The sequence below is a fragment of the Pisolithus orientalis genome (assembly GCF_024613125.1).
Source record: "Pisolithus orientalis strain OTSU chromosome Unknown F5J12scaffold_20, whole genome shotgun sequence".
Classification (NCBI taxonomy): domain Eukaryota; kingdom Fungi; phylum Basidiomycota; class Agaricomycetes; order Boletales; family Pisolithaceae; genus Pisolithus; species Pisolithus orientalis.
Genome location: NW_026260801.1, coordinates 489,417 through 512,909, shown reverse-complemented (window position 1 = coordinate 512,909; position 23,493 = coordinate 489,417). Strand labels below are relative to the sequence as shown.

General features: G+C 49.1%; 6 protein-coding genes across 6 annotated transcripts; 1 reads left to right on the top strand and 5 right to left on the bottom strand.

Moving 5' to 3' along the window:
• Positions 1-5,815: 5,815 nt before the first annotated feature.
• Positions 5,816-7,480, bottom strand: F5J12DRAFT_207943 (uncharacterized protein). The gene is made up of 4 exons (XM_051738418.1): positions 7,476-7,480; positions 7,368-7,424; positions 7,155-7,302; positions 5,816-7,100 (listed from the first exon to the last, which is right to left on the bottom strand). Exon 4 carries the CDS (start codon positions 7,046-7,048, stop codon positions 6,041-6,043), a length of 1,008 nt encoding a protein of 335 aa, XP_051598771.1. The 5' UTR covers positions 7,049-7,100; positions 7,155-7,302; positions 7,368-7,424; positions 7,476-7,480; the 3' UTR covers positions 5,816-6,040.
• A 1,260-nt stretch (positions 7,481-8,740) lies between these two features.
• On the bottom strand, positions 8,741-10,001 carry F5J12DRAFT_208037 (uncharacterized protein). Its single transcript, XM_051738419.1, has 3 exons — positions 9,794-10,001; positions 8,909-9,738; positions 8,741-8,836 (listed from the first exon to the last, which is right to left on the bottom strand). Exons 1-2 carry the CDS (start codon positions 9,896-9,898, stop codon positions 9,100-9,102), a joined length of 744 nt encoding a protein of 247 aa, XP_051598770.1. The 5' UTR covers positions 9,899-10,001; the 3' UTR covers positions 8,741-8,836; positions 8,909-9,099.
• Positions 10,002-10,465: 464 nt separating this feature from the next.
• F5J12DRAFT_208110 (uncharacterized protein) lies at positions 10,466-12,032 on the bottom strand. The gene is made up of 6 exons (XM_051738420.1): positions 11,622-12,032; positions 11,441-11,559; positions 11,010-11,314; positions 10,724-10,943; positions 10,652-10,672; positions 10,466-10,585 (listed from the first exon to the last, which is right to left on the bottom strand). The coding sequence occupies exons 1-5, from the start codon at positions 11,750-11,752 to the stop codon at positions 10,656-10,658; spliced, it is 792 nt and encodes a 263-aa protein (XP_051598769.1). The 5' UTR covers positions 11,753-12,032; the 3' UTR covers positions 10,466-10,585; positions 10,652-10,655.
• A 1,791-nt stretch (positions 12,033-13,823) lies between these two features.
• On the top strand, positions 13,824-14,524 carry F5J12DRAFT_840278 (uncharacterized protein; the record flags this gene model as incomplete). The annotated part of the gene is made up of 1 exon (XM_051746102.1): positions 13,824-14,524. A coding segment is annotated over exon 1 (481 nt), but the record flags the coding sequence as incomplete, so codon positions are not given.
• A 4,532-nt stretch (positions 14,525-19,056) lies between these two features.
• F5J12DRAFT_207865 (uncharacterized protein) lies at positions 19,057-20,839 on the bottom strand. The gene is made up of 8 exons (XM_051738417.1): positions 20,343-20,839; positions 20,263-20,290; positions 20,135-20,212; positions 20,029-20,085; positions 19,814-19,966; positions 19,706-19,762; positions 19,494-19,640; positions 19,057-19,444 (listed from the first exon to the last, which is right to left on the bottom strand). Exons 1-8 carry the CDS (start codon positions 20,540-20,542, stop codon positions 19,136-19,138), a joined length of 1,029 nt encoding a protein of 342 aa, XP_051598767.1. The 5' UTR covers positions 20,543-20,839; the 3' UTR covers positions 19,057-19,135.
• A 779-nt stretch (positions 20,840-21,618) lies between these two features.
• F5J12DRAFT_207743 (uncharacterized protein) lies at positions 21,619-22,882 on the bottom strand. The gene is made up of 4 exons (XM_051738416.1): positions 22,486-22,882; positions 22,397-22,427; positions 22,173-22,334; positions 21,619-22,113 (listed from the first exon to the last, which is right to left on the bottom strand). Exons 1-4 carry the CDS (start codon positions 22,641-22,643, stop codon positions 21,745-21,747), a joined length of 720 nt encoding a protein of 239 aa, XP_051598766.1. The 5' UTR covers positions 22,644-22,882; the 3' UTR covers positions 21,619-21,744.
• Positions 22,883-23,493: the final 611 nt, after the last annotated feature.

Sequence of the window (23,493 nt, the reverse complement as noted above, 5' to 3'; positions counted from 1 at the left end):
AAACCAACCAAAACCAACACAAAAGACAAAAAGAGTGAGTGGTGGTGTGCCTATGCAGTACCTAGATGGTAGAACCTTTGACCTGGGTGGGTTTTTGCAAGCTACAACACTCAAGGACAAGTGCTGAGGGTTGGGGGTGCTCCTGATGAAGAGGGAGCAAGAATGCGATAGAAAGTGATAGGGTAGACTGCTGTCAGCCTACAGAAGGATGGATGGCAACTTAATTTGATGTTCTAAGCTGCACTGAGCTCACAGAGGGCCTGAAGCAAAGTATATTGATGATAGACAAGGATAAGCAAAGTAGATGATAGTTAGACCCTTAATAAAGTCTCAACTATCAAAGCTGCTGAATGAATTACTGAGTGATGGTAAAGTGCAAGCAAGAGGGGCTCTCTGACATCTTCTTTTCTTTTTTTGCTATCTAAGTACAGTGATTTATATACAGTACAGGGGTGTTGCCCTTGGAAAACAAGGTGCAAACACTTGGTAAGTGATTGGTAACTGATGAGTAAGGAATGTAAGTGATGGGTAATCATCTTGGAAAGCATTGGTAAGGATTAGCAAGCCAAAAGGTGAAGAATCAGTAAGCAAAGTCAAAAGATTGGTAAGTATTGGCAATAGGTGAGTCAGAGACAGTCAGAACATCAAAGTATGAGTCAAGTAATGTCAGGAACTGGGAAAGTGCACTGGAATCACATTAGGGGGAGGCTGTGCATGTCACATCTCGAAGAGATCACTTCTAGGCCAAGGTGGGATGACAGAGAGGCAGCACTGATCTGATGCCAATATAGTACATCCAAAAGTGGACAGGATGAGTCAGATGTCAACAAGGGTCAAGCTTTGGGGGTCTGTGGGGGTGACAGGAGCATGGGGGATCACAACTTTTCCCCCCAAACCATCCTCTCAGTGAAGCAAACAAAAACTTCATGAATGAGGCTCTGTTAGAAGAGAGGATGAAGGGGGAGTGTCTTCTGCTGTATCTTGCAACAAGGAGGCAAGATGTGCATCATACTCATCATGGATGTGATCAGGGAGAGTGGAGAACAGTAGATTATACTGTAGCTGTCACAATCTTGGAAGAATGATGGACAAGACTGGTATGAAGACATTGCAGGGAGTAGGGAGGAAGGATCCATATGCTTCTTGGACTGGAGAGACTGAAATGACCACATAAGACCTTTCCAAGCGAATGACAGACCTGAGGTGACCAAAGAACATCCTCCTAGAGGTCATACTGACAAAAAGAACATGCTGTCCAAGCTGGATGGGCTGAGAGGGCACAGGCAAGGGTGGGATGTACCAGGATGCTTCAGGATGGAAGCTGGTAGGAACTCCTGGTAGATATATGTAGCCATGGTCCCTAGCAAAGGGGACAAGTGAAATGACTGATGTGGAGGTGGCCATATCAGAAGAACTTAGCAAAATGAGTGTCTTCTGGAGGGAGTGCTGTAGAAATGTGTGGAGTGCGCAAATCCTTTCCAATTTTGGAAGGTAAGATTGCATGGCTGAGCACTACAAGTGAGTGTGGGAATGGTCTTGGTATCTGCAGAAATGGCAGAGATATGTTGAAAACTGGAATGCTGTACATGGGCGCTTAAGAATTTTAACCAGTGCTTAACTTGCTCCCTTTCTTTTTCTTTGGCACTGATGACTCGTTCTTGTGCAAGGGATGACTGCTGACATTTCTGGCTGTCCTTCTTCACATGAGGGCTATGGTCTCCACCTCCACTCATCAGTTGTATCCATGTCCACCTCACCAAACACCTTTGGTGTGTGACAACAAGTCATCAGTGCCAAAGAAAAAGAAAGGGAGTGGGATAAGTGCTGGTTAAAATTCTTAAGCACTGGTGTATGGCATTCCAGTTTTTGACATATCTCCACTGTTTCTGCAGATACCAAGACCATTCCCACACTTGCTTGTAGTGCTCAGCCACATGATCCTACCTTCCAAGATTGGAAAGGATTTGCATGCTCCACACATTTCTACAGCACTCCCTCCAAAAGACACTCATTTCACTAATTCTTCTGATATGGCTGCCTCCACATCAATCATTTTGCTTGTCCCCTTTTCTAGGGACCATGGCTACATATATCTACCAGGAGTTCCTACCAGCTTCCATCCTGAAGCATCCTGGTACATCCCACCCTTGTCTGTGCCCTCTCAGCCCATCCAGCTTGGACAGCATGTTCTTTTTGTCAGTATGACCTCTAGGAGGACATTCTTTGGTCACCTCAGGTCTGTCATTTGCTTGGAAAGGTCTTATGTGGTCATTTCAGTCTCTCTGGTCCAAGAAACATATGGATCCATCCTCCCTACTCCCTGCAATGTCTTCATACCAGTCTCATCTGTCATTCTTCCAAGATTGTGACAGCTACAGTATAATCTACTGTTCTCCACTCTCCCTGATTGCATCCATGACAAGTATGATGCACATCTTGCCTCCTTGTTGCAAGATACAGCAGAAGACACTCCCCCTTCATCCTCTCTTCTAACAGAGCCTCATTCATGAAGTTTTTGTTTGCTTCACTGAGAGGATGGTTTGGGGGGAAAAGTTGTGATCCCCCATGCTCCTGTCACCCCCACAGACCCCCAAAGCTTGACCCTTGTTGACATCTGACTCATCCTGTCCACTTTTGGATGTACTATATTGGCATCAGATCAGTGCTACCTCTCTGTCATCCCACTTTGGCCTAGAAGTGATCTCTTCGAGATGTGACATGCACAGCCTCCCCCTAATGTGATTCCAGTGTGCTTTCCCAGTTCCTGCCATTACTTGACTCATACTTTGACATTCTGGCTGTCTCTGACTCACCTATTGCCAATACTTACCAATCTTTTGACTTTGCTTACTGATTCTTCACCTTTTGGCTTACCAATGCTTACCAATGCTTTCCAAGATGATTACCCATCACTTACATTCCTTACTCATCAGTTACCAATCACTTACCAAGTGTTTGCACCTTGTTTTCCATGGGCAATACCCCTGTACTGTATATAAATCACTGTACTTAGGTAGCAAAAAAAAAGATGTCAGAGAGCCCCTCTTGCTCACATTTTTATCATCACTCAGTAAATCCTCCATCAGCTTTGATAGTTGAGACTTTATTAAGGGTCTAACTATCATCTACCTTGCTTGTTATTGTCTATCATCAATATACTCTGCTCCAAGCCCTCCCTGAGCTCAGTGCAGCTCAGGACATCAAATTAAGTCACCATCCATCCTTCTGTAGGCTGACAGCAGTCTACCCTATCACTTTCTATTGCATTCTTGCTCCCTCTTCATCAGGAGCACCCCCAACCCTCAGCACTCATCTTTGAGTGTTGTAGCTAGCAGAAACCCACCCAAATCAAAGGTTCTACCATCTAGGTACCACATAGGCACACCACCACTCACTCTTTTTGTCTTTTGTGTTGGTTTTGGTTGGTTTTCACCACTGAACCACACTTTGACTCACAACACATGCATAGTAGTAATGTTCTACTGCATCACCAGACTAGGAGAATTCACTGTACCCTCCATCCAAAGTTTCAACCCAACAAAACACATCTCCAGAGTAAGTTTCCAACTTGTACACAATCAGCAAGGTCTCCTGGTAATAGTCTTCAACCTCCCAGCCACAAAGTGCTCAATCAAGGGTGAAACAGTTCAATGTGCCCCCCAAGACAACCCCATCACAGACCCCATGTGAGCCCTACAAAACCACATTTGTCTAAACCCAGCTACCAATGACACACACCTCTTCACCTGAGAGCACCCCATTCACAGCATTAGACCCTTATCCAAGACAGAAGTAATGAGCACAATAGCAAAACTAGCTAAACCTCACCCAGGACTGCCGAATATCAATGCCACAGCCTCCACATCAGAGGCACACTCTTTTACCTACTAAACAAAGTCCCTTTTGATGTTGTTAAGACCATGGGTCACTGGTCAGGGGATTCATTCACCATATACCTTAGGCACCATGCTCTGGTGCTTGCTCCTTTCCTACAGTACAAACCAGAGCTACTCAATGCTCTCAAATGATACATACTCCCCCCAGTACAGTAGGAAGTGAGTCCACAGCTCTTTTTTTCCTGGGCCTTGAGCTTTGCTGGATGCATCACTGACTCCTTATGTTTTGGGTTTCACAGCTCAGCTTGACAACTCAGGTCTTGGCTTTAGGGCCAGAAAACCTAACAGTTTTTGCCCAGTCCCTTTCAAGCAACACCCCTAGTGATATAGTACTTCACCAAATACTCTTAGATTCTCTCCCACGAGCACCATACATTCCTTCCCCTAGCTAACTAGTTGAATGCATAGACCAGCATCTCTCTGGCATCTTCTACACCACACATATCATCTTTATTTCTATCAGAAGGTTTTCTGTGCACATTCCTCTATATACCCATGTATTTTTTAGTGTAATTACTGATGTGATTGTGTGCTTCTGAAACAGTGTTTTTTGATGTTGCAACACCGGTCAAACGATAGTATTCGCAGCATTGATGCTACGAGTGACTTTGGTGTTCATACTGCCAGCAGATCAGGGAATACGGTGCGAGGGTCCGTGGGGATGGATTGCCTCGAACCTTGTAGGTAACTTTCTAGGGGTAAAGCAAAGCAAAACATAACTGACTCACTTCTCTTTGGTCATCATACATCATCTCCTCGTTCTTGCCCCTTTCAGAGTTGCTTCGGAACTTCTCCGTGAGCCTCTGGTGCACACTGCACAGCAAGAAAGTTACGCTATCTTCTGGAACTCCAAATTTATTCGACCCTTCGTCCAAGATGGGCAACTGAGGTCTCCCTTGATGGAAGACGACACTAGAAACCTGGTAGAGTCACAGGTTAATCTTGGGATGGAATTCTGTGCACAGGAAGGAGCAAAGGATTAAGGTTAAGATCGATGCGAAGGCAACTTTTCTAGAGGTTCGGAGATGGGTTCAATGTAGTGTATATCCAGACGGTATCAACCGGTGAGAGATGAATTTGGTCGCGTAGGAACAGTTCGATAAGATCCCAGGGGAGGAAGGAGGCTAGTGGTTCCTTAACTCAGTGTCCTGCTAGGCCCACAACCCAAGTATAGTGTGTCTGCGACGTGCCAGGCATATCTACAGAATTAGTAACCAGGTATGCAGCAGTAAGTTTAAATTCTTGCCAGTCAAAAAAACATTGAGCAGCTATAATCACACCCCCAGCGAAAAACGGGATACGTACCGGTGCCAGCAGGACAAGTACTCACCTGATACATTGTGTTCGCTTCGGCGACAAAGATAAGACATTGACGATACCACCAGCCTGGCGGTTCTACTCACATGAGATAGTGTTACGTGTTGGCTCGTTACACATGATGGCGGCCTTTACGACTCTGACCTCTTTGTCCTAATTGTTTTGTATCCTCCTCCAAGGTGGGGTTCGTTTCCATGTTTGTGTGCATCATTGAAGTACACTCTACTCCAGAAGCTTGACCCAGCCCCCGCTGAGTCCCTGTGAATTTGTTCCCGTGAAACAGTGGGAGAGAAGCCTCCTGAGCAATGAACAGAGCTCCGAGTGGGGAAGCTATAGGCTGAAGTATGTAGTTGTTGATGCGCACGACACACGACCATGTCTTCGCCTTTCTGACTAAGCACTACGCGGCCGTCTCCCGACAAGAGCTACACCTATTTCGAAGAGACTCCAATTCGGTGGCGTTGTGCTGTGCCCTTCTTCCTGGAAACCTGAACATCTGAGTATGTAGTCATATGGTCTGCTGTAGGACATCCATCAAGCGGAGGTTGCCTGTCACGCTTCGGAACTCGTGGTCAGGAGGAAAGGTGAATGGGTGACCGTAAGAATCAGTACGTAGAAACTATTACATGTCGACTCGTATAGGCGACCGCCGGGATACTGGGATATCTCAGGTGAATCGCCTACTCGATCCAGTTGGGCTGTGCATAGTACGTGAGAAGTCAATCATAAAATTGCGTACATATTCCAATGTATGGTTTGGGAGGGTCGGAAAAAATGTCGGACACCGACTGGTGTCCTGCAGGTATCTAACGCAGCTTAGAACGCTACTAGTCTTCTGTGCGATAAAAGTCGCAGCTTGACGTGAAATCTAGCACACTATACTCGTTCTGTTTCCACAAGGATGGCGAAGTTGGCGGGATGGCCACCGAGGATGCAGAAGTTGAAAAGTTGCAGGAACGCGGGGAGAGAGCACTACTAGGGGACACAGGATAAGGAAGATAGGGTAAAGCGAACGTTGGCGATTCCACCGGCGTGCCCGTATTCATGGCGCTATGTGAAGAGGTCATCGAAGGAAACTGAAGGGAAAGTCGCGTAACCCCGTTCTTCCGGCGCGGATACCCCAAGTGCTTCTCTCTGAGGTGTCTCAGTATGCTCTCCCGCTTCATTCTGTTTCCCGGACGACACCAACGACACTCGATTATGGCATCGAATGCCATGTCCTTGATGTCGTGGACGGCAGCGAAATGATGTACTAGATTGTTGTACGTAACAGGCATGTCACATATCTTTCCGTCGTTGTCCCGCCAGCCGCAGCGTTTGGGTGCTGTTGGAAGGCTTGTCGAGGGCCCAGTGGAACGGTCAGTTCTTGGTGACTTCTTAGGTATAGAAAGGTTCCCGATGTTGTGTGTTGGTTGCAGTTTATGAGGCAGTGACCGAGAGGCATCCGAAAGCGACCATGATGGCGCCACCGAGTAGGGGGCGTTGTCGGAATTGTGGTCAATTCCATCCATCCTTTCACGATTATCCCCTCCGCCAGGCCGGAGCATGGGACGATCAAGTGAGATGGGTATTGTCCCCGCGTTCACCATGGTGCCATCAGCGACGTTCGATGCAATTGGGGGACATGTGGATGTTGGAATGCCCCCAGAAAGCACGTGTCCACACGGTTCCAGAGAAGGTGGCGGAACCATGTTTGACGGCGGACATACGCTCGAGTCGAAAAAGGGTTCGCGTGTTCCAACAGCCATGAGGTCCTCCGACAATTCCGAGGTTAATAGAGTTCGCATGACCATATTCCGCAGTCCGCCTAGGCGTGCCAATGAACTGGACGGCATCAGCAGTAGCGAGGGAATGGGTGGCGTGTGGCGGCGGTTTAAAGGGCGGAATCTTAGCTCAATTTAATTAGTAGCCCAATACCATAGTTGCCGAAGTCAAGCATACCATCAAAGACCCCTCATTCTCATCAACGAGAGGGGTCCGAGTATGAAGTAACGGGATTGCCATGTTCTGCATATTGAACATTCCAAACCGGATTCATCTGATTAAGGGTGTGAGCTTGGTTGTGTGGGAGTGGACGCGCATCAGGAGCCTGTTGTACGGGAGGAAACCCTACGTAAGTACTTCTCGGGTGCCGTTGGCCAAAATTGAACGCACCATAGTCGCCTCAGCGTATTTAGTATCGTCAGAGACATATAATGTGCCCGGAGTATACTGGAATTACGATAAGCATCACGGCTGGATACCTGCCAAAGTCAAGCCTACCATCAAAGACCCCTCGTTTTCATCAACGGGATGATGGGTCGAGTATGAAGCAGCGGGATTGCCAAGTCCTACGCTTTGAGCATTCCAAACCAGATCCATCTGGCTGAGGGTATGAGCCTGGTTGGGTGGGACGGAACGCGCATAAGGAGGCTGCTGTACGGAGGGGAACCCTGCGTAAGTACTCTTCGGGTGCCGTTGGTCAAAGTTAAACACACCATGGTTGCCTCAGCGTATTTAGCATTGTCAGCGACATATAACGCGAGCAGAGCATGCTGAGATTTGCGATAAGCATCATAGCTGAGAACCGAAATAACGATTTACATCACGAGTCCCCATATGTTCCAAAGCCGGGCGCGAGGGCTGAAGTCCGTGTCAAACGGCTCAGAAAATGCTGGTGATACTATAATATCTTAGAATTCTCTTTAAGGTCAAGAAGGTCGGTCTGCAAACCTCAGATAAGATAGTAGGAGGACTAAATCTGATTACAGGAAATGTTAAAAACTTGGTGTCTAGCGTGAAATGACACTTACGTCGACGGGGGGATGGTCCGGTCCTGGCACACTGCATCTTCACCGTCTGAGCAATCCTTGGGTACTGCACCACGCAACATGTGGCTAGGATCGCAGCCATACTGCAAGGAAGTCGCGTCGCGGGAGAGTGGCGGCGGCGAACGGTCACACGCAAGATGCGTGTTGGGCAATTGTGCGGGGTAGGATGGACAACTACGCATATTTGGTAGAACGGCTGGCGAGGGTTGGAATCGGACGGAGAGCACGAGCACCGGATAAAAGGAGAGTGGGGGTGTCTAAGAAGGAATGAGATAGGTGAAGCCTTCAGCCTCAAGAGGGTACGGTGTACGCCGTATTTAATGCGCTCGAAATGTGGCGATGAGGACACACTTCCAAAACGCCAGCATTCTGGAAACAACGTTCTGAAAGCTAATCTTCCAGGATGGGTAAGGTTGGGCCCCAAGCACATCGAGCCAGCGATCTGGCCGTATGGTAGAGTGATCACGTGGCGGCGCCCTTGTCTCCGCGAGTGTACCAACACGGTATCCGCGGAAGTAAATGCTGGCTGGAATCTCCCGGTGATAACGCACCTCAACAGGTTCACCTTGCGGTATCGGAAGGTGCCGTGATTGGTGCGCAGCCCTGGCCGACTGCAGGAGTTATCCCAACCTGACAAATAGTCCCGGAATAAAAGGACACTGAGAATGCCTCTAGGGCCCTGGAACTAGTAGAGCTGTGAGCCCACTGTCCCCTAGATCCGCATCACAGGGACTGGTGATAAATTAACACGAGTGGTTATCCCCGGCGGGGCCTGGATCATTGACGTTTGCTGTAGCTAAGCACCTCGTGGCCCTGCAAACCTTCGATGAGAAGATCTCAAGATGGTACTGAACGTAAAAACTATGTGATACGACTGACACTGACCATCTTATTTAAACCCGTCCACTGGAACGGATGCAACGGTATAATGAGAGCCGCGGGATGGGTGCGATGTACGAGTTGAAGTGTCTGACTGGGGCCCAATATTTTAGCCGAAACCGAACGATTGGATTTTCTATTTATTCGTGGGTGTATGATGACCAGTAGTGGCGGATCAGAGGAATGTATGACCGTAGCTATAGAATGGAATAGAAGCAGCTTGTATAGAAGGATGAGCAACGATCACGAAGAAATGATTGAAGTGGCGCAGTCAATAGGACCTGTATTCGCACTGTACGTAGCGCAGACATAGTTGGCGTGCCCCATCCGCACAGTTGCTGGAATACGGCAACAAGCGTTAAGCTGGCTGCATGGAAGATAAACGTGGATAGCATTCTTACTTCCTGACGCCACGACTCGTTTGAATATGACAATAGTGCCATCTTGCCAGAAGTGTGACAATTTCCGTCCTTCCTTTCACAATTGTCCCCCCCTCCAGGCTGGAGTGCAGTGCGATGGAGTGGGAGGGGTATCGTCCCCACGTTCGTCGTGGTTTCATTAGCGATGTCTGGTACAATTGAGGTGCATGTGGGCCCCGGAACGGCCCCGGTGAACAGTCCCTGAGAGGAGGGCAGAGCCCAATTGGAAAATGGGGAAAACGATTCATTGGAACCGCGGAAAGTTTGCACATCCTGAAATCCATGGGGTCCTCCGAGGGTTCCGAGATTAAAAAGCTTCCCTCGATCAACCGTATTCCATGTCGATTCACCCATTTGTACGGCATCATCAGCGCAAAGGGAGAGGGCATCATGTCGCGGTTGCTGAGGGTGCTGAACCTTATTAATTAACTAAGTAGTGACCCAAGACGGCACCCGCTGAAGTCAAGCCTACCATCAACGACCCTCCACATTCCTCGGCGCGACTGGCCGATGAAGTAACGGGAAAGGGATTATGTACCCCTACATTTTGAGCACCCCAGTGCCAGACTCCGTTCATCAAGTCGAGGGTATTCGCTCGGACGTCTGGGAGGGGACGTGCGTAGGGAGAGCACGCAGGCGAAGTTAGAAAGGAATGGGGGAGGCGAAGTCTTCAGCTGTATGAGGGTTATTGTGTGACCCGGACTATTATACTGAGTGGGGCAATGCAGGCATGCTGCCCCCAAAGTACTCGGCGCAGAGTGAAGGATGCGCCCTAGAAACGAAAGCTCCGTGAAAGGTAGTCTTCCAGATGGGTCAGGTCAAACCTTCGAACACACTAATCCAGCCACGAGGTTGTATGGTTGGACGATCAAGTGAATGCGCCCATTTATCCGCAAATGTACCACCAGTGCCCGCGGAAGTAAGTGTTTGCTGGAATCTCCTGAAGATAAGCGAAAGTCTGCACCTCAATAGGTTCCCATGCAATGGCGGAAGCTTCCATGCAACGCAAACTTTAAAATAGGAACAGTTTCGTGAGCGAGATGTTTTAGTGGCTTGCGGCGCATGTCAACCAGTCACCTCAACCCAACAAATAGTCCCGAAGTAACGGGATGGTATATCTTTGGGACCCCAGAGACCATTCAGACTGAGAAGCTTATTGCCCCCCGGTATCCGCGTCACAGGAACTTCGTGGCGAGGTGACTTAATTCCGTAGTGTTTCGGCGGGGCCTGGATCATTGAAGTTTGTGGCAGGCTACCTCGTGGCCTTACGAATCTTCGATCAGAACATTCCGAGAAGGTACTGGAAGCCAAAACTATGTGAAACACTTACCATCTTATATAAACCTGTCCACTGGAACGAGTGTAACAGTAAAGTGAAAGCAGAAGAACGAACGCAGTGTACCACTTGAAGTTTGTTTAACTAATACCCAATATTTTAGCCGAAACCGACCGACATGACTTCTATTTGTTCGTGGGCGTGTGATGGTCAACGTTAGCGGATCAGTGGAGTTCATGAGCAAATATATACAGTGAAGCAAAAACAGCTCGTATGAAAGGATGAGCAACAGGAAGTAATCAAATGGCACAGTTAATGAGATACCTTCGTGCAGTGTAAGTAAGACCTGTATGCAGATGGGGAAAAAAAAGTCGATCAAATTCGGCGAACACGAGGTATCCATAGGCCTCACCACAAGACAGCAATCCTTGCCGCATATACGCCTCGTGTTGTCTTTCCACTCACAAGGCCTTCGATAGGGCTGTGACGTTACTTGTGGAAGCCCTAAGGCTGTGGTGTTTGTAAACTGAATTGGGTTAGGGAGCACCTGGGAAATCCCCGAAGGAAAGGCTAGCGTATCGGCTGTGGCGAGAGAGCCAACTGAACTGGCAGAGGTGACGACGGCACCGGCATCATTGCTAAAGGGCCCCAGGTACCCTCGGGGAAGAGCAAGATGTCCGGTGGGAACGTTGACTTCGGTGGCTTGAACCGAGACCACTAAGGAATCGAACTGTGAAAAGATAGAAATCATCAATCAGTCCTTGCCAATGCAGACATCGAAGTCGAGCTCACGGCAACAGATCCCACGGCGGGAAAATAGGGAAGGTACCAAGTGGGACCTACCGTAGCAGTTCAATGTTCCCTGCACTGTCCTGGTGACCGAAAACAGTAGCGGTTTGCAGGTAATCCACACGGAACGTGGACTACCCAGATATAGCTGGTGCATCCGATGCGGGCGACTGCTGGAATATGGTAAAAAGCGTACACAGGCTGTACCGAAGATAAACGTAGATGGTCTCTTTACCTCAGGAAAATTATAATGAATACTGCGAGTGATGCAGAAGATGACAATGAGGGGCTGGCACATTGCAAAGAGACCGCGTACGGCCTACCCTGGTGGCAAAGCATTTGTTCGCTTTGCCAGCAAGTCTTCATCTGGGGGGAAGCAGTCGCTGTCTTCCAGATCGTAGTGAAGATAACAAGCAGACGCGTCGTATTCCTTCACAGGGGTGGGGACTGAGGACGAGAACCGAGGCTGAGAGAACATAATTTTGAAGGGGTTGGTGGACAGAAAACGAGCTTGATGAAGGGATTCTACCCAGAGGGCTGTATTTATATATGAAGACCATGAACCCTTTAAAACATGAACCAAGGAAGGCAGCCAAGTATCTGGGGTGGGAATGTGATGGCCTCGTTCGCAATTGAATTGATTGGAAGAAGCCAGAAATGAGAGACATTTGGGGGCCTGCAAAACATATGGGGGCGGTGAATACTGATGTTGGAGGGCAGCCCTAGCTGGACTGAAAACAGAAAAGGACGCCAAGGACGCAGATCTCGAGCTGGAAATTGAGAGGAGACTGCAAGAAAGAATTAACTGAAAAGTCCTATGAAAGTCCGACGGCGTTAACTTACTTCCAGAAAACTGCAAGCGCCACTTACACACCGCGGTATTATGAGCGGGTGGGGGTTTAAATTTCACTCGATCGATGAACTTCCTCTGACTCCAGAGGCAGGTCACTATCTCGACCGCAACCTCGCCTTGGAGATAAGCCTAGCGAAGAAACCGTTGGGAAGCCGAGCAGCCGAGGTGTGACCGACTGCGGAGACAATGAATGTAGTTCAAAACTACACATATAGCGAGTACACAGGAACCAACCCAGGAGACCCCCCAGGTAACGCAGCTGGCTGCTGTGGATTTTCGAACCCAGCTGATTTGTCTGGTTGGCGGTGCTGGCCGGGGAGAATGAAAGTCCAACTAGAACCTCGGCGTGTCCGTTCGCGGCGTTGGGGTGCTCTGCACTCCAAAACTGCATCACCAGACCACCTCCTGTCACGGTGATGAGCCCAGAAATGTGTGGCGACGGTTCTGGGTGCTTTTCCTTTTCTGTCGGCCGTTTGTCTCAATTGGTCAATCAGGACCGAGATTCACTGCTGGAGGTTATGCTTACATGTTCATATGGTCCCGTACAGCTCTCCGACCTTGAAATCTACATATCACAACGCGAAAGGCCCGATATCAGCCTAGAATCGCAGAGAACTGGGGGGGAAGTAGGGGAGGAAGGTTTTTAACATAGGCAAGTCGCTGCTTATCAACCCCCAATCGCCAGATATATGTCAGGCACAGCGTCTATCGGCTAAGGTCCCGCCAACAGACGCTTGGGGCAAGCGAGTAACCTCGCTTCGATTTTGCTCAATTTTGTGCGGTGGGCAATACAGGCCGTGCCAACGACAGCAGCAAGGAAGGACACTGCTTGGTGAGAGCCGCCATCATACCAAAGAATGACCTGGAAGTGGCTGTTTTCTGACACAAAACCCGAGAGGCCAGAATGAATCCATGGTAATTGTTGAACCATGGAATGCTAATGAAAAAGTTACGCTGAGTGCCATGTCAGTACAAATATTGAACCATGGAATGCTAACCGGGAAGTGACGACTGGGTGCCATGGAAGTATAAGTAACACAGAAAGCATCTCGCAGAACAAGGACGTAACACAGCGTACTTATACAACGGCGCCTCGTCGACACACGATAAGGGCGACGTGAGGCAGGTTGACGGCAGTATCACCATCACGTGAGGCCACATCATTGATCTATGATGGGCCACAAATCCGAAAAGAGCTGCTGCTGTGAGTTTGCTGTGTCAACGTGTAACGTGCTGTATATTCCCATTGGTGTACCATGTCAAAGCTCAAACAGAGTCTCGATGATACCACTACTTCAGTAGACACCCGCTTTTGCCGACGTTGACTCTATTTTCTTCAATTTGAACGCTGAGGTCGATTGTTTGGCGCGGACGCCGAAGGTTTGCAGACGGGAAGGCTAGCAAATTTGATCTTGTCGGCAGCGGACTCGGTCGTCGGCAGCATCACCAAAACATATGGCGAAGAAAGTGATCCGTGTGCTCTTCTTACCGTCTTGAGCTGCGATGCATACCGAGTACGATTACTTCCTGATTTTAATTTCTCAGCGTTCACTGATGGACAAAACGAGTACAGGATAATCCTGCTGTGAAGGCTCTCATAGGGTAGTACATGCTGTCAAAGATATCAGCGGGTCTTACCTTCTACAGCACGCCGTCTTTACTGTTTGCACCAAAAACACGGGTTCAAAATCGGGCCCAAGCGCACCTAGGACTTGTTTTGTGTGATCACATAATCAGCATGCCGGTCCAGGTCGTTTCACCCATGTATCATATGCTCGTCGACGAATTACAGGACGCAGTCGCAGACGTATGCCTTTTCACCCACTCCCGGGCGTATCACCTGACACCCGAAGAGGAGGCGATGGCTGCTGTGCAGAAAGATTCGACACGATACACGTTAGTAGAAAGTTCTGAGTTAAGTAGGGGCAGAAATCGTGTATGTGGATTCCATCCACAAGATGAGAAAATATCCTGTATTGCGCAACGCGTGGCATTCCGTCACCGTTGTCACTGGAAATTCGAGTGGCCAAAGGAAATACCGGCTACGAAAGGGATAAATATGACACCAAACTTCATGCAATTTTGCATAAACTGAATACCAAATATAAGGGGACCTGTTCAGGGTACCGCGCTAGGTACTCCTATCTTGCAGCAAATTTTCGCAGACTTTCGCACATTGGTGGGCCATCGCCTGTTGACTAGGGAACCCCTAGATGTGGGTGAAAGTTACAGTGAAACTATCGCGAGCAAGTCCGTCCGAGGGTTGGCCTCCATCGTGGTATTGCCAATTGGCGTCTTGTGTTGGACACTGTTCGGTCGGCAGGGATCCCGCGATTTGGCATCCTCCGGTCCCTCTCAGTCGATCTCATGTCTAGAGTTGGACACTCAGAGAAGAAAATATGCAGGTGAAGACCAATACTACCTGTTCGCGTCGTCGCCGTAATCGCCAGAATCCTTTCAGCTCACGACAGACAATCATCCACCGGGTAATGCTAAATATCAGATATTAGCTACGGCATCATGCAGATGGGGAAGTAACGCAGTCCAGCCTTCACATAGGAATCGAACCGCTTATCACCTTCCACTCATTGGACCTATTATGTTATACTAATCATCTCGACAGAGAATCTAACACCTTTTCTGAGCTTTGTAAAAACATCGCGTCATTGTGACGAAGCCGCACTTGAAACTCCATGCTTGCTGCCAATGAAAAGCCCGAGAACGACAGAACGGCCACATCACGGTATGTGACTTGGTATTGCTCAGTTTTCCACTGCACTTGAATTTGTTTCCGCGGTGGCTTTACGATGTCTCGTATCATTCACCTATCCTGTCTGATCGATGTCGAGTTGAGTCAGTGGTTGCGGTTTCATTGCAGAGTACTCCACCAGATGCTACACCCGGACGCAAAGTTAATATGAGACTAAATTGAGGAATTTGAACCTTGTCCACTTATAGAGCAGCGCTTAATGTCAAGGATAATGTGAGAGCATCAAGTCGTCCATGTGCTGCAACGGACTTCACGACTTCGGCTATATGATCGTTTCATTTGCTTGCTGCCATTACATAATTGCGTTAACCACAGCTCATGCGTCACGTGAGATCTTTAACCTAGAAACGGGCTCCATGTACTGATCAGCGCGGTACATAATTCCCCTCGTTCCATCTCAAAAGTGCAAACAGGGTTCGGTGAAAATGTAGATTATAGGCTGCTCAGATGAAGGGAGTTGATTTTAGCCCCTTCCCTTGCGCTAGGCCCCGGTCATCTTTGCTTGTACCGCTGACTTTGATTTCTTCAAATTGAACATCGAGATCGATCGCCGCGATCAATTTATTGTTGGTTAAACACGGGCGCGGAGAGCGTGTACTTACAGGAAGATTAGAAGACTTGATCTTTTAATAACGGTGGAGAGAGCAGTCCGCTTCCTTTTCGGCTCCTGTGTTGCTGTTGACGAACCACGGCACGCTAGATCATCTGGCTGTGAAGCTTGTGAGGGTTCTTGTGGAGTACATGCTGTTAAGCACATCAACGGATCTTGCCCTTCATAGATCCCCATTTGATCAACATACCAGTGCCAGTCGCTCTTTCATTTAACTGATCGAAGAAAACATAGCACTGTGCAAAGCGATCCTTACAGTTCCCGCTACATAGGTATACATGCCTAGTTATACTCATGGTATAGTACCCGATGCCCGAGGAAGGGGAGGCGATAGTTGCTGCACAACGAACTTCGAAGCGATACAAGTTGCCAGGAAGTTCTGGAGCAGCACGGAGCAGGAATTTGGTACCCCAGAACGAGAAGGTAGTCAGCTTTATTTACATTCCCACCCGTTTTCGACTCGTTCATCGATCTCAGTACAAAGTGTTAGGTTTGTAGATGAGTTGTGCCAGTTCCTGTAATAGATTATCTTGTAGGCATTACCTATGCCCGGCCAAGCTGTCAGCACCCCGCTCGATAGCGTTGTTGATCATTCCTTTTTCTTGTGGATTAGGGTAAATGCGAAGGTGGCGAAAGCTGTTTGTACACAGTAAGACTGCTTCTGACCGGCGTGATACCCGACTTGTAGTCAACGTGTGGACGGAACCACAGCCAGTGTTCGGACTCTCTCCCTGCTTCATCGTGAGAAGAGAAGCAACTCAGTTGGCCGATGCGAGAATCTCAGTCGACGGATCTTCTTTTATCTTCTATGACGATTTTCAATACACACCTTGCGAGCTATTCCCCGACTCCGAAATATCTTCATCACTTGTTTCCATAGTAGGGGATAGGACGGTATGCTCCTGATTCAACGTTTACGATACGAAAATGAAGGTATGTAGTGCAGGAGATCGAGAAGTACAGTGTGGCAATGGTGACGACAGTGCTGGAAATGACCCGTGGTCGTACGGAGTTGTGTCAAAATCACAATTAGTTTACGAAAGCATGACGAAAAAATTTATTCACAGCATTGATGTTACGAATGACTTTGGTGTTCACACTGCTAGCAGATCAGGGAATACGGTGCAAGGGTCCGCGGGGATGGATTGCCTCGAACCTTGCAGGTAACTTTCTAGGGGTAAAGCAACGCGAAACATAACTGACTCACTTCTCTTTGGTCATCATATATCATCTTCTCGTTCTTGCCCTTTTCAGAGTTGCTTCGGAACTTCTCCGTGAGCCTCTGGTGCACACGCGCAGCAAGAAAGTTACGCTATCTTCTGGAACTCTAAATTTATTCGAGCCTTCGTCCAAGATTGGCAACGGAGTCTCCCTTGATGGAAGAAGACACTAGAAACCTGGTAGAGTCACAGGTTAATCCTGGGATGGAATTCTGTGCACGGGAAGGAGTAAAGGATTAAGGTTAAGATCGACGCGAAGACAACTTTTCTATAGGTTCGGAGATATGATCAGTGTATGTATATCCAGACGGTATCAACCGGTGAGAGATGAATTTAGTCGCGTAGGAACAGTTCAATAAGATCCCAGGGGAGGAAGGAGGTTGGTGGTTCTTTAACTCGAGTCCTGCTAGGCCCGCGACTCAGTATAGTGTGTCTGCGACGTGCCAGGCATATACAGAATTAGTAACTAGGTATGCAGCAGTAAGTTTAAATTCTTGCCGTCAAAAAAACACTGAGTAGCCATGATCACACCCGCGCGAAAAACGGGATACGTACCGGTGCCAGCAGGACAAGTACTCACCTGATACACTGCATTCGCTTCGGCGACAAAGATAAGACTTGACGATACCGCCAGCCCAGCGGTCCTACTCACATGAGATAGTGTTACGTGTTGGCTCGTTACACATGATGGCGGCCTTTACGACTCTGACCCCTTTGTCCTAATTGTTTTGTATCCTCCTCCAAGGCGGGGTTTGTTTCCATGCTTGTGTGTATCATTGAAGTACGGTCTGCTCCAGAAGCTTGGCCCAGCCCCTGCGAGTCCCTGTGAATTTGTTCCCGTGAAGCAGTGGGAGAGAGCCTCCGAGCAATGAACTGAGCTCTGGGGAAGCTATAGGCTGAGGTATGGAGTTGTTGATGTGCACGACGCACGACCATGTCTTCGCCTTTCTGACTAAGCGATACGTAGCGTGGCTGTTCGCTATTACCTCCTGTCCCTAGGCCTCAAGTATAAAGTAAATACTTACCGCCAGTTGTACGGTACTGTACCATACCCCAGCTCTCTCGCTGGAGGAAGTTCACTCAATTCCCCATAGAAGGCTTCCGTGGCGTTCTGATCTTCTCGCCCTATGATGCCCACGATCCGTACGTTATTACGTCTCCACCTATTTCGAAGAGACTCCAATTCGGTGGCGTTGTGCTGTGCCCTTCTTCCTGGAAACCTGAACATCTGAGTATGTAGTCATATGGTCTGCTGTAGGACATCCATCAGACAGACAGAGGTTGCCTGTCACGCTTCGGAACTCGCGGTCAGGAGGAAAGGTGAATGGGTGACCGTAAGAATCAGTACGTAGAAACTATTACATGTCGACTCGTAAAGGCGACCGCCGGGATACTGGGATATCTCAGGTGATTCGCCTACTCGATCCAATTGGGCTGTGCATAGTACATGGGAAGTGAATCATAAAATTGCGTGTTGTATATATTCCAATGTATGGTTTGGGAAGGTCGGAAAAAATGTCGGACACCGACTGGTCTCCTGCAGGTATCTAACACAGCTTGGAACGCTACTATAGTCTTCCGTGCGATAAAAAGTCGCAGTTTGACTTGAAATCTAGCATACTTTACTCGTTCTGTTTCCACAAGGATGGCGAAGTTGAAAAATCGCAGGAACGCGGGGAAAGAGCACTACTAGGGGACACAGGATAAGGAAGATAGGGTAAAGCGAACGTTGGCGATTCCACCGGCGTGCCCGTATTCAGGGCGCTATGTGACGAGGTCATCGAAGGAAACCGAAGGGAAAGTCGCGTAACCCCGTTCTTCCGGCGCGGATACCCCAAGTGCTTCTCTCTGAGGTGTCTCAGTATGCTCTCCCGCTTCATTCTGTTTCCCGGACGACACCAACGACACTCGATTATGGCATCGAATGCCATGTCCTTGATGTCGTGGACGGCAGCGATATGGTGTACTAGATTGTTGTACGTAACAGGCATGCCACATATATTTCCGCCGTTGCCCCGCCAGCCGCAGGGTTTGGGTGCTGTCGGAAGGCTCGTCGAGGACCCAGTGGAACGGTTAATTCTTGGTGACTCCTTAGGCATAGAAAGGTTCCCGATGCTGTGTGTTGGTTGCAGCTTATGAGGCAGTGACCGAGGGACATCCGAAAGCGACCATGATGGCGCCACCGAGTAGGGGGCGTTGTCGGAATTGTGATCAATTCCATCCATCCTTTCACGATTATCCCCTCCGCCAGGCCGGAGCATGGGACGATCAAGTGAGATGGGTATTGTCCCCGCGTTCACCATGGTGCCATCAGCGACGTTTGATGCGATTGGGGGACATGTGGATATTGGAATGCCCCCAGCAAGCACGTGTCCACACGGTTCCAGAGAAGGTGGCGGAACCATGTTTGACGGCGGACATACGCTCGAGTCGAAAAGGGTTCGCGTGTTCCAGCAGCCACGAGGTCCTCCGACAATTCCGAGGTTAATAGAGTTTGCATGACCATATTCCGCAGTCCACCTAGGCGTGCCAATGAACTGGACGGCATCAGCAGTAGCGAGGGAATGGGTGTCGTGTGGCGGTGATTTAAAGGGCGGAATCTTAACTCAATTTAATTAGTAGCCCAATACCATAGTTGCCGAAGTCAAGCATACCATCAAAGACCCCTCGCTCTCATCACCGAGAGGGGTCGAGTATGAAGTAACGGGATTGCCATGTTCTGCATATTGAACATTCCAAACCGGATTCATCTGATTAAGGGTGTGAGCTTGGTTGTGTGGGAGTGTACGTGCATCAGGAGGCTGTTGTACGGGAGGAAACCCTACGTAAGTACTTTTCGGGTGCCGTTGGCCAAAATTGAACGCACCGTGGTCGCCTCAGCGTATTTAGTATCGTCAGAGACATATAATGTGCCCGGAGTATACTGGGATTACGATAAGCATCATGGCTGGATACCTGCCAAAGTCAAGCCTACCATCAAAGACCCCTCGTTTTCATCAACGGGATGATGGGTCGAGTATGAAGCTGCAGGATTGCCAAGTCCTGCGCTTTGAGCATTCCAAACCGGATCCATCTGGTTGAGGGTATGAGCCTGGTTGGGTGGGACGGAACGCGCATAAGGAGGCTGCTGTACGGAGGGGATCCCTGCGTAAGTACTCTTCGGGTGCCGTTGGTCAAAGTTGAACGCACCATGGTTGCCTCAGCGTATTTAGCATTGTCAGCGACATATAACGCGAGCAGAGCATGCTGAGATTTGCGATAAGCATCATAGCTGAGAACCGAAGTAACGATTTACATCACGAGTCCCATATGTTCCAAAGCCGGGCGCGAGGGCTGAAGTCCGTGTCAAACGGATCGGAAAATGCTGGTGATACTACAATATCTTAGAACTCCCTTTAAGGTCAAGAAGGTCTGTCTGCAAACCTCGGATAAGATAGTAGAAGGGCTAAATCTGATTACAGGAAATGTCAAAAACTTGGTGTCTAGCATGAAATGACACTTACGTCGACGGGGGGATGGTCCGGTCCTGGCACACTGCATCTTCACCGTCTGAGCGATCCTTGGGTACTGCACCACGCAGCATGTGGCTAGGATCGCAGCCGTGCTGCAAGGAAGTCGCGTCGCGGGAGAGTGGCGGCGGCGAACGGTCACACACAAGATGCATGTTGGGCAATTGTGCGAGGTAGGATGGACAACTACGCATATTTGGTAGAACGGCTGGCGAGGGTTGGAATCGGACGGAGAGCACGAGCACCGGATAAAAGGAGAGTGGGGGTGTCCAAGAAGGAATGAGATAGGTGAAGCCTTCAGCCTCAAGAGGGTACGGTGCATGCCGTATTTAATGCGCTCGAAATGTGGCGATGAGGGCACACTTCCAAAACGCCAGCATTCTGGAAACAACGTTCTGAAAGCTAATCTTCCAGGATGGGTAAGGTTGGGCCCCAAGCACATCGAGCCAGCGATCTGGCCGTATGGTAGAGTGATCACGTGGCGGCGCCCTTGTCTCCGCGAGTGTACCAACACGGTATCCGCGGAAGTAAATGCTCGCTGGAACCTCCCGGTGATAACGCACCTCAACAGGTTCACCTTGCGGTATCGGAAGGTGCCGTGATTGGTGCGCAGCTCTGGTCGATTGCAGGAGTTATCCCAACCTGACAAATAGTCCCGGAATAATAGGACACTGAGAATGTCTCTAGGGCCCTGGAACTAGTAGAGCTGTGAGCCCACTGTCCCCTAGATCCGCATCACAGGAACTGGTGATAAATTAACACGAGTGGTTATCCCCGGCGGGGCCTGGATCATTGACGTTTGCTGTAGCTAAGCACCTCGTGGCCCTGCAAACCTTCGATGAGAAGATCTCAAGATGGTACTGAACGTAGAAACTATGTGATACGACTGACACTGACCATCTTATTTAAACCCGTCCACTGGAACGGATGCAACGGTATAATGTGCCGCGGGATGAGTGCGATGTACGAGTTGAAGTGTCTGACTGGGGCCCAATGTTTTAGCTGAAATCGAACGCTACGATTTTCTACTATTTGTGGATGTATGATGACCAGTAGTGGCGGATCAGAGGAATGCATGACCGTAGCTATAGAATGGAATAGAAGCAGCTCGTATAGAAGGATGAGCAACGATCACGAAGAAATGATTGAAGTAGCGCAGTCAATAGGACCTGTATTCGCACTGTACGTAAAACCTGTGTGCAGCCAGAACAAAATGTCTATTAAATTTGTCAAGCACGCAATAAGTATAGATAGACCTTACCAGAATACAGCAATTGTTGGGTTCCACGAGGAATCTCACTTTGAGCGACGGAATCCAAGATGTTTCTCTCGGAAATGCCTTAAGATGGACTTCCGCTTCATGCCCTTGCCACAAGCACCGCAGGTGACGAGTTTGTTACTTGCCATGTACAACGATTCCGTGGACAGCGGCCAGATGGCCCTCGCAGTGCCAACCCACGAGTTCGCCGCACATACCCCCCTGATTGGATTTCCACTTACAAGGCTTCCAGTCGGGCTGTGATGTTACTTGTGGAGACCCCAGGGTTGCGGTGTTTGTAAACTGGATTGGGACGGGATACGCCTGTGAAACTTCCAAAGCAGAGCCTGGCGTATCGGGTGTGACGGGGAAGCCAATTGAAGTGGCGACGGCGCAAGCATCCCGGCTGAAGGGTCCCAAGTCTCCTTCGGCACCAGCGAGGTGTCCGGCAGGAACGCCGACTTCAGTGGCTTGAACGGACATTACAGCGGGGATGGATTGCACAGGCTATCAGACAACATGAAAAATTACGAGAGGTCACTCTTATGGTATCAAGTCGAACTTACGATGTGAGATCCGAAGTTTGGGTAGTAGTATTGGGATGTGTCGTAGTCGTTTGCTGCACTTTGCACATAATCCGAGTAGCCGAAAACGCCAGCGGTGTTCGGGTAATCCATATGAAACGTTGGCAGACGAGACAAAGCTGGCATGGCCGATGCACACGATTGCTGGAACATGGTAACAAGCGTAAGCTGGCTGCATAGAAGATAAATATAAGTAGTCTCCGCACCTCGGCATGATCATCATACCAGGTAGTATCACTGATACAGAACATGACAGTGAGAAACAGGACATTGCAGAGTCGACATTGAAGCCTACTCTGATAGCAAAGAAATTCCATGTTCTCCCAGAAAAGGTTCGTCTGGGAAGGAACAGCAATTGTTCTCTGGATCGTGAAGATAATATGCAGACGCATCGAACGCCGCCTCCTGGACGGGAACGAGGGTCGAAAACTCGAGCTGAGGGAACGGGAACATGGTTTTGAAGGTGACGGTGGATTGAAAACAACGAGGTGGTGGTAGGGAGACCTTGGGAGGGCTCCAATATATATGGAGGCTTCAAATTCTCTAGAATATGGACCGTGGAAGGCCCTCCAAGTATCCTAAGTGGAAGTACGCTGACATCGTTCGCAGTCGAATACCTCCTGGATTTGAGGCCAGGCAGGGATATGAATTGGCTAGAAAGGGTTTGATGTGAGACTGTTGGGAGGGCTGCCATACATATGGAGGGCATGGATCCTTCGGCACATGGACTTGGAGGGCAGCTCGGGTATCAATAACGGCTATGCGATGGCATCGTTCTGATTGAATGGAGGGCAGGCAAAGACGCAAGCTGGCGAGAAAAGTAGTGGAATGCTGAGTTGAAAGTGTTAAAAAAAGGTTAACGGCAAGTCCTATGAACCTCCGGTGGCATTAACTTCCAGAAATCCGCCAGTGCGCCACTTGTACACCCCGCGATCGTAATCGGGGGAGGCCTTAAATCCCAATTGATCGCCGAACCTCCTCCGATTCAACGAACAGGTTTCTACTCTTGGCCACAACCTCGTCTGAGGGTAGTCTGGTAGCAGACAACTATTGGGAAGGGAGCCAGACAAGGAGCGATCGTTTGCAAGGATATTATCCTTACAGCAAATACACAGGGACTTGCTGAGGAGACCCCCCGAGGGGGTATGTCCATTGGTAATGGTAGCCCTCCAACACTGCACTGGCGGTCTGTGGCAATGATGAGCTCAAAACATCCGGTAGAATATACCGATCTGGAACTTTGGGTAGTTTTCGCCTTTTCAGTTAGCCTATCGTCGCAATGGGTCAATCAAGGCGGAGATCC

What these genes read in the sequence shown, in the direction of transcription:
- F5J12DRAFT_207943 (XM_051738418.1), bottom strand. Translation starts at nt 7,048, where the DNA reads ATGCCGTCCAGTTCATTGGCACGCCTAGGCGGACTGCGGAATATGGTC.
- F5J12DRAFT_208037 (XM_051738419.1), bottom strand. Translation starts at nt 9,898, where the DNA reads ATGAACGGAGTCTGGCACTGGGGTGCTCAAAATGTAGGGGTACATAAT. An exon ending in AATGTGGAGGGTCGTTGATG is followed by an intron (nt 9,739 to 9,793) that starts GTAGGCTTGACT and finishes TTAATTAATAAG; the next exon opens with GTTCAGCACCCTCAGCAACC.
- F5J12DRAFT_208110 (XM_051738420.1), bottom strand. Translation starts at nt 11,752, where the DNA reads ATGAAGACTTGCTGGCAAAGCGAACAAATGCTTTGCCACCAGGGTAGG. An exon ending in TTCATTATAATTTTCCTGAG is followed by an intron (nt 11,560 to 11,621) that starts GTAAAGAGACCA and finishes ACCATATTCCAG; the next exon opens with CAGTCGCCCGCATCGGATGC. An exon ending in GGGAACATTGAACTGCTACG is followed by an intron (nt 11,315 to 11,440) that starts GTAGGTCCCACT and finishes TCGATTCCTTAG; the next exon opens with TGGTCTCGGTTCAAGCCACC.
- F5J12DRAFT_207865 (XM_051738417.1), bottom strand. Translation starts at nt 20,542, where the DNA reads ATGCGTAGTTGTCCATCCTACCTCGCACAATTGCCCAACATGCATCTT. An exon ending in GAACATATGGGACTCGTGAT is followed by an intron (nt 20,086 to 20,134) that starts GTAAATCGTTAC and finishes CGCAAATCTCAG; the next exon opens with CATGCTCTGCTCGCGTTATA. An exon ending in AATACGCTGAGGCGACCACG is followed by an intron (nt 19,641 to 19,705) that starts GTGCGTTCAATT and finishes CCCGTACAACAG; the next exon opens with CCTCCTGATGCACGTACACT.
- F5J12DRAFT_207743 (XM_051738416.1), bottom strand. Translation starts at nt 22,643, where the DNA reads ATGTTCCCGTTCCCTCAGCTCGAGTTTTCGACCCTCGTTCCCGTCCAG. An exon ending in GGAATTTCTTTGCTATCAGA is followed by an intron (nt 22,428 to 22,485) that starts GTAGGCTTCAAT and finishes GTTCTGTATCAG; the next exon opens with TGATACTACCTGGTATGATG. An exon ending in CAAACTTCGGATCTCACATC is followed by an intron (nt 22,114 to 22,172) that starts GTAAGTTCGACT and finishes GTTGTCTGATAG; the next exon opens with CCTGTGCAATCCATCCCCGC.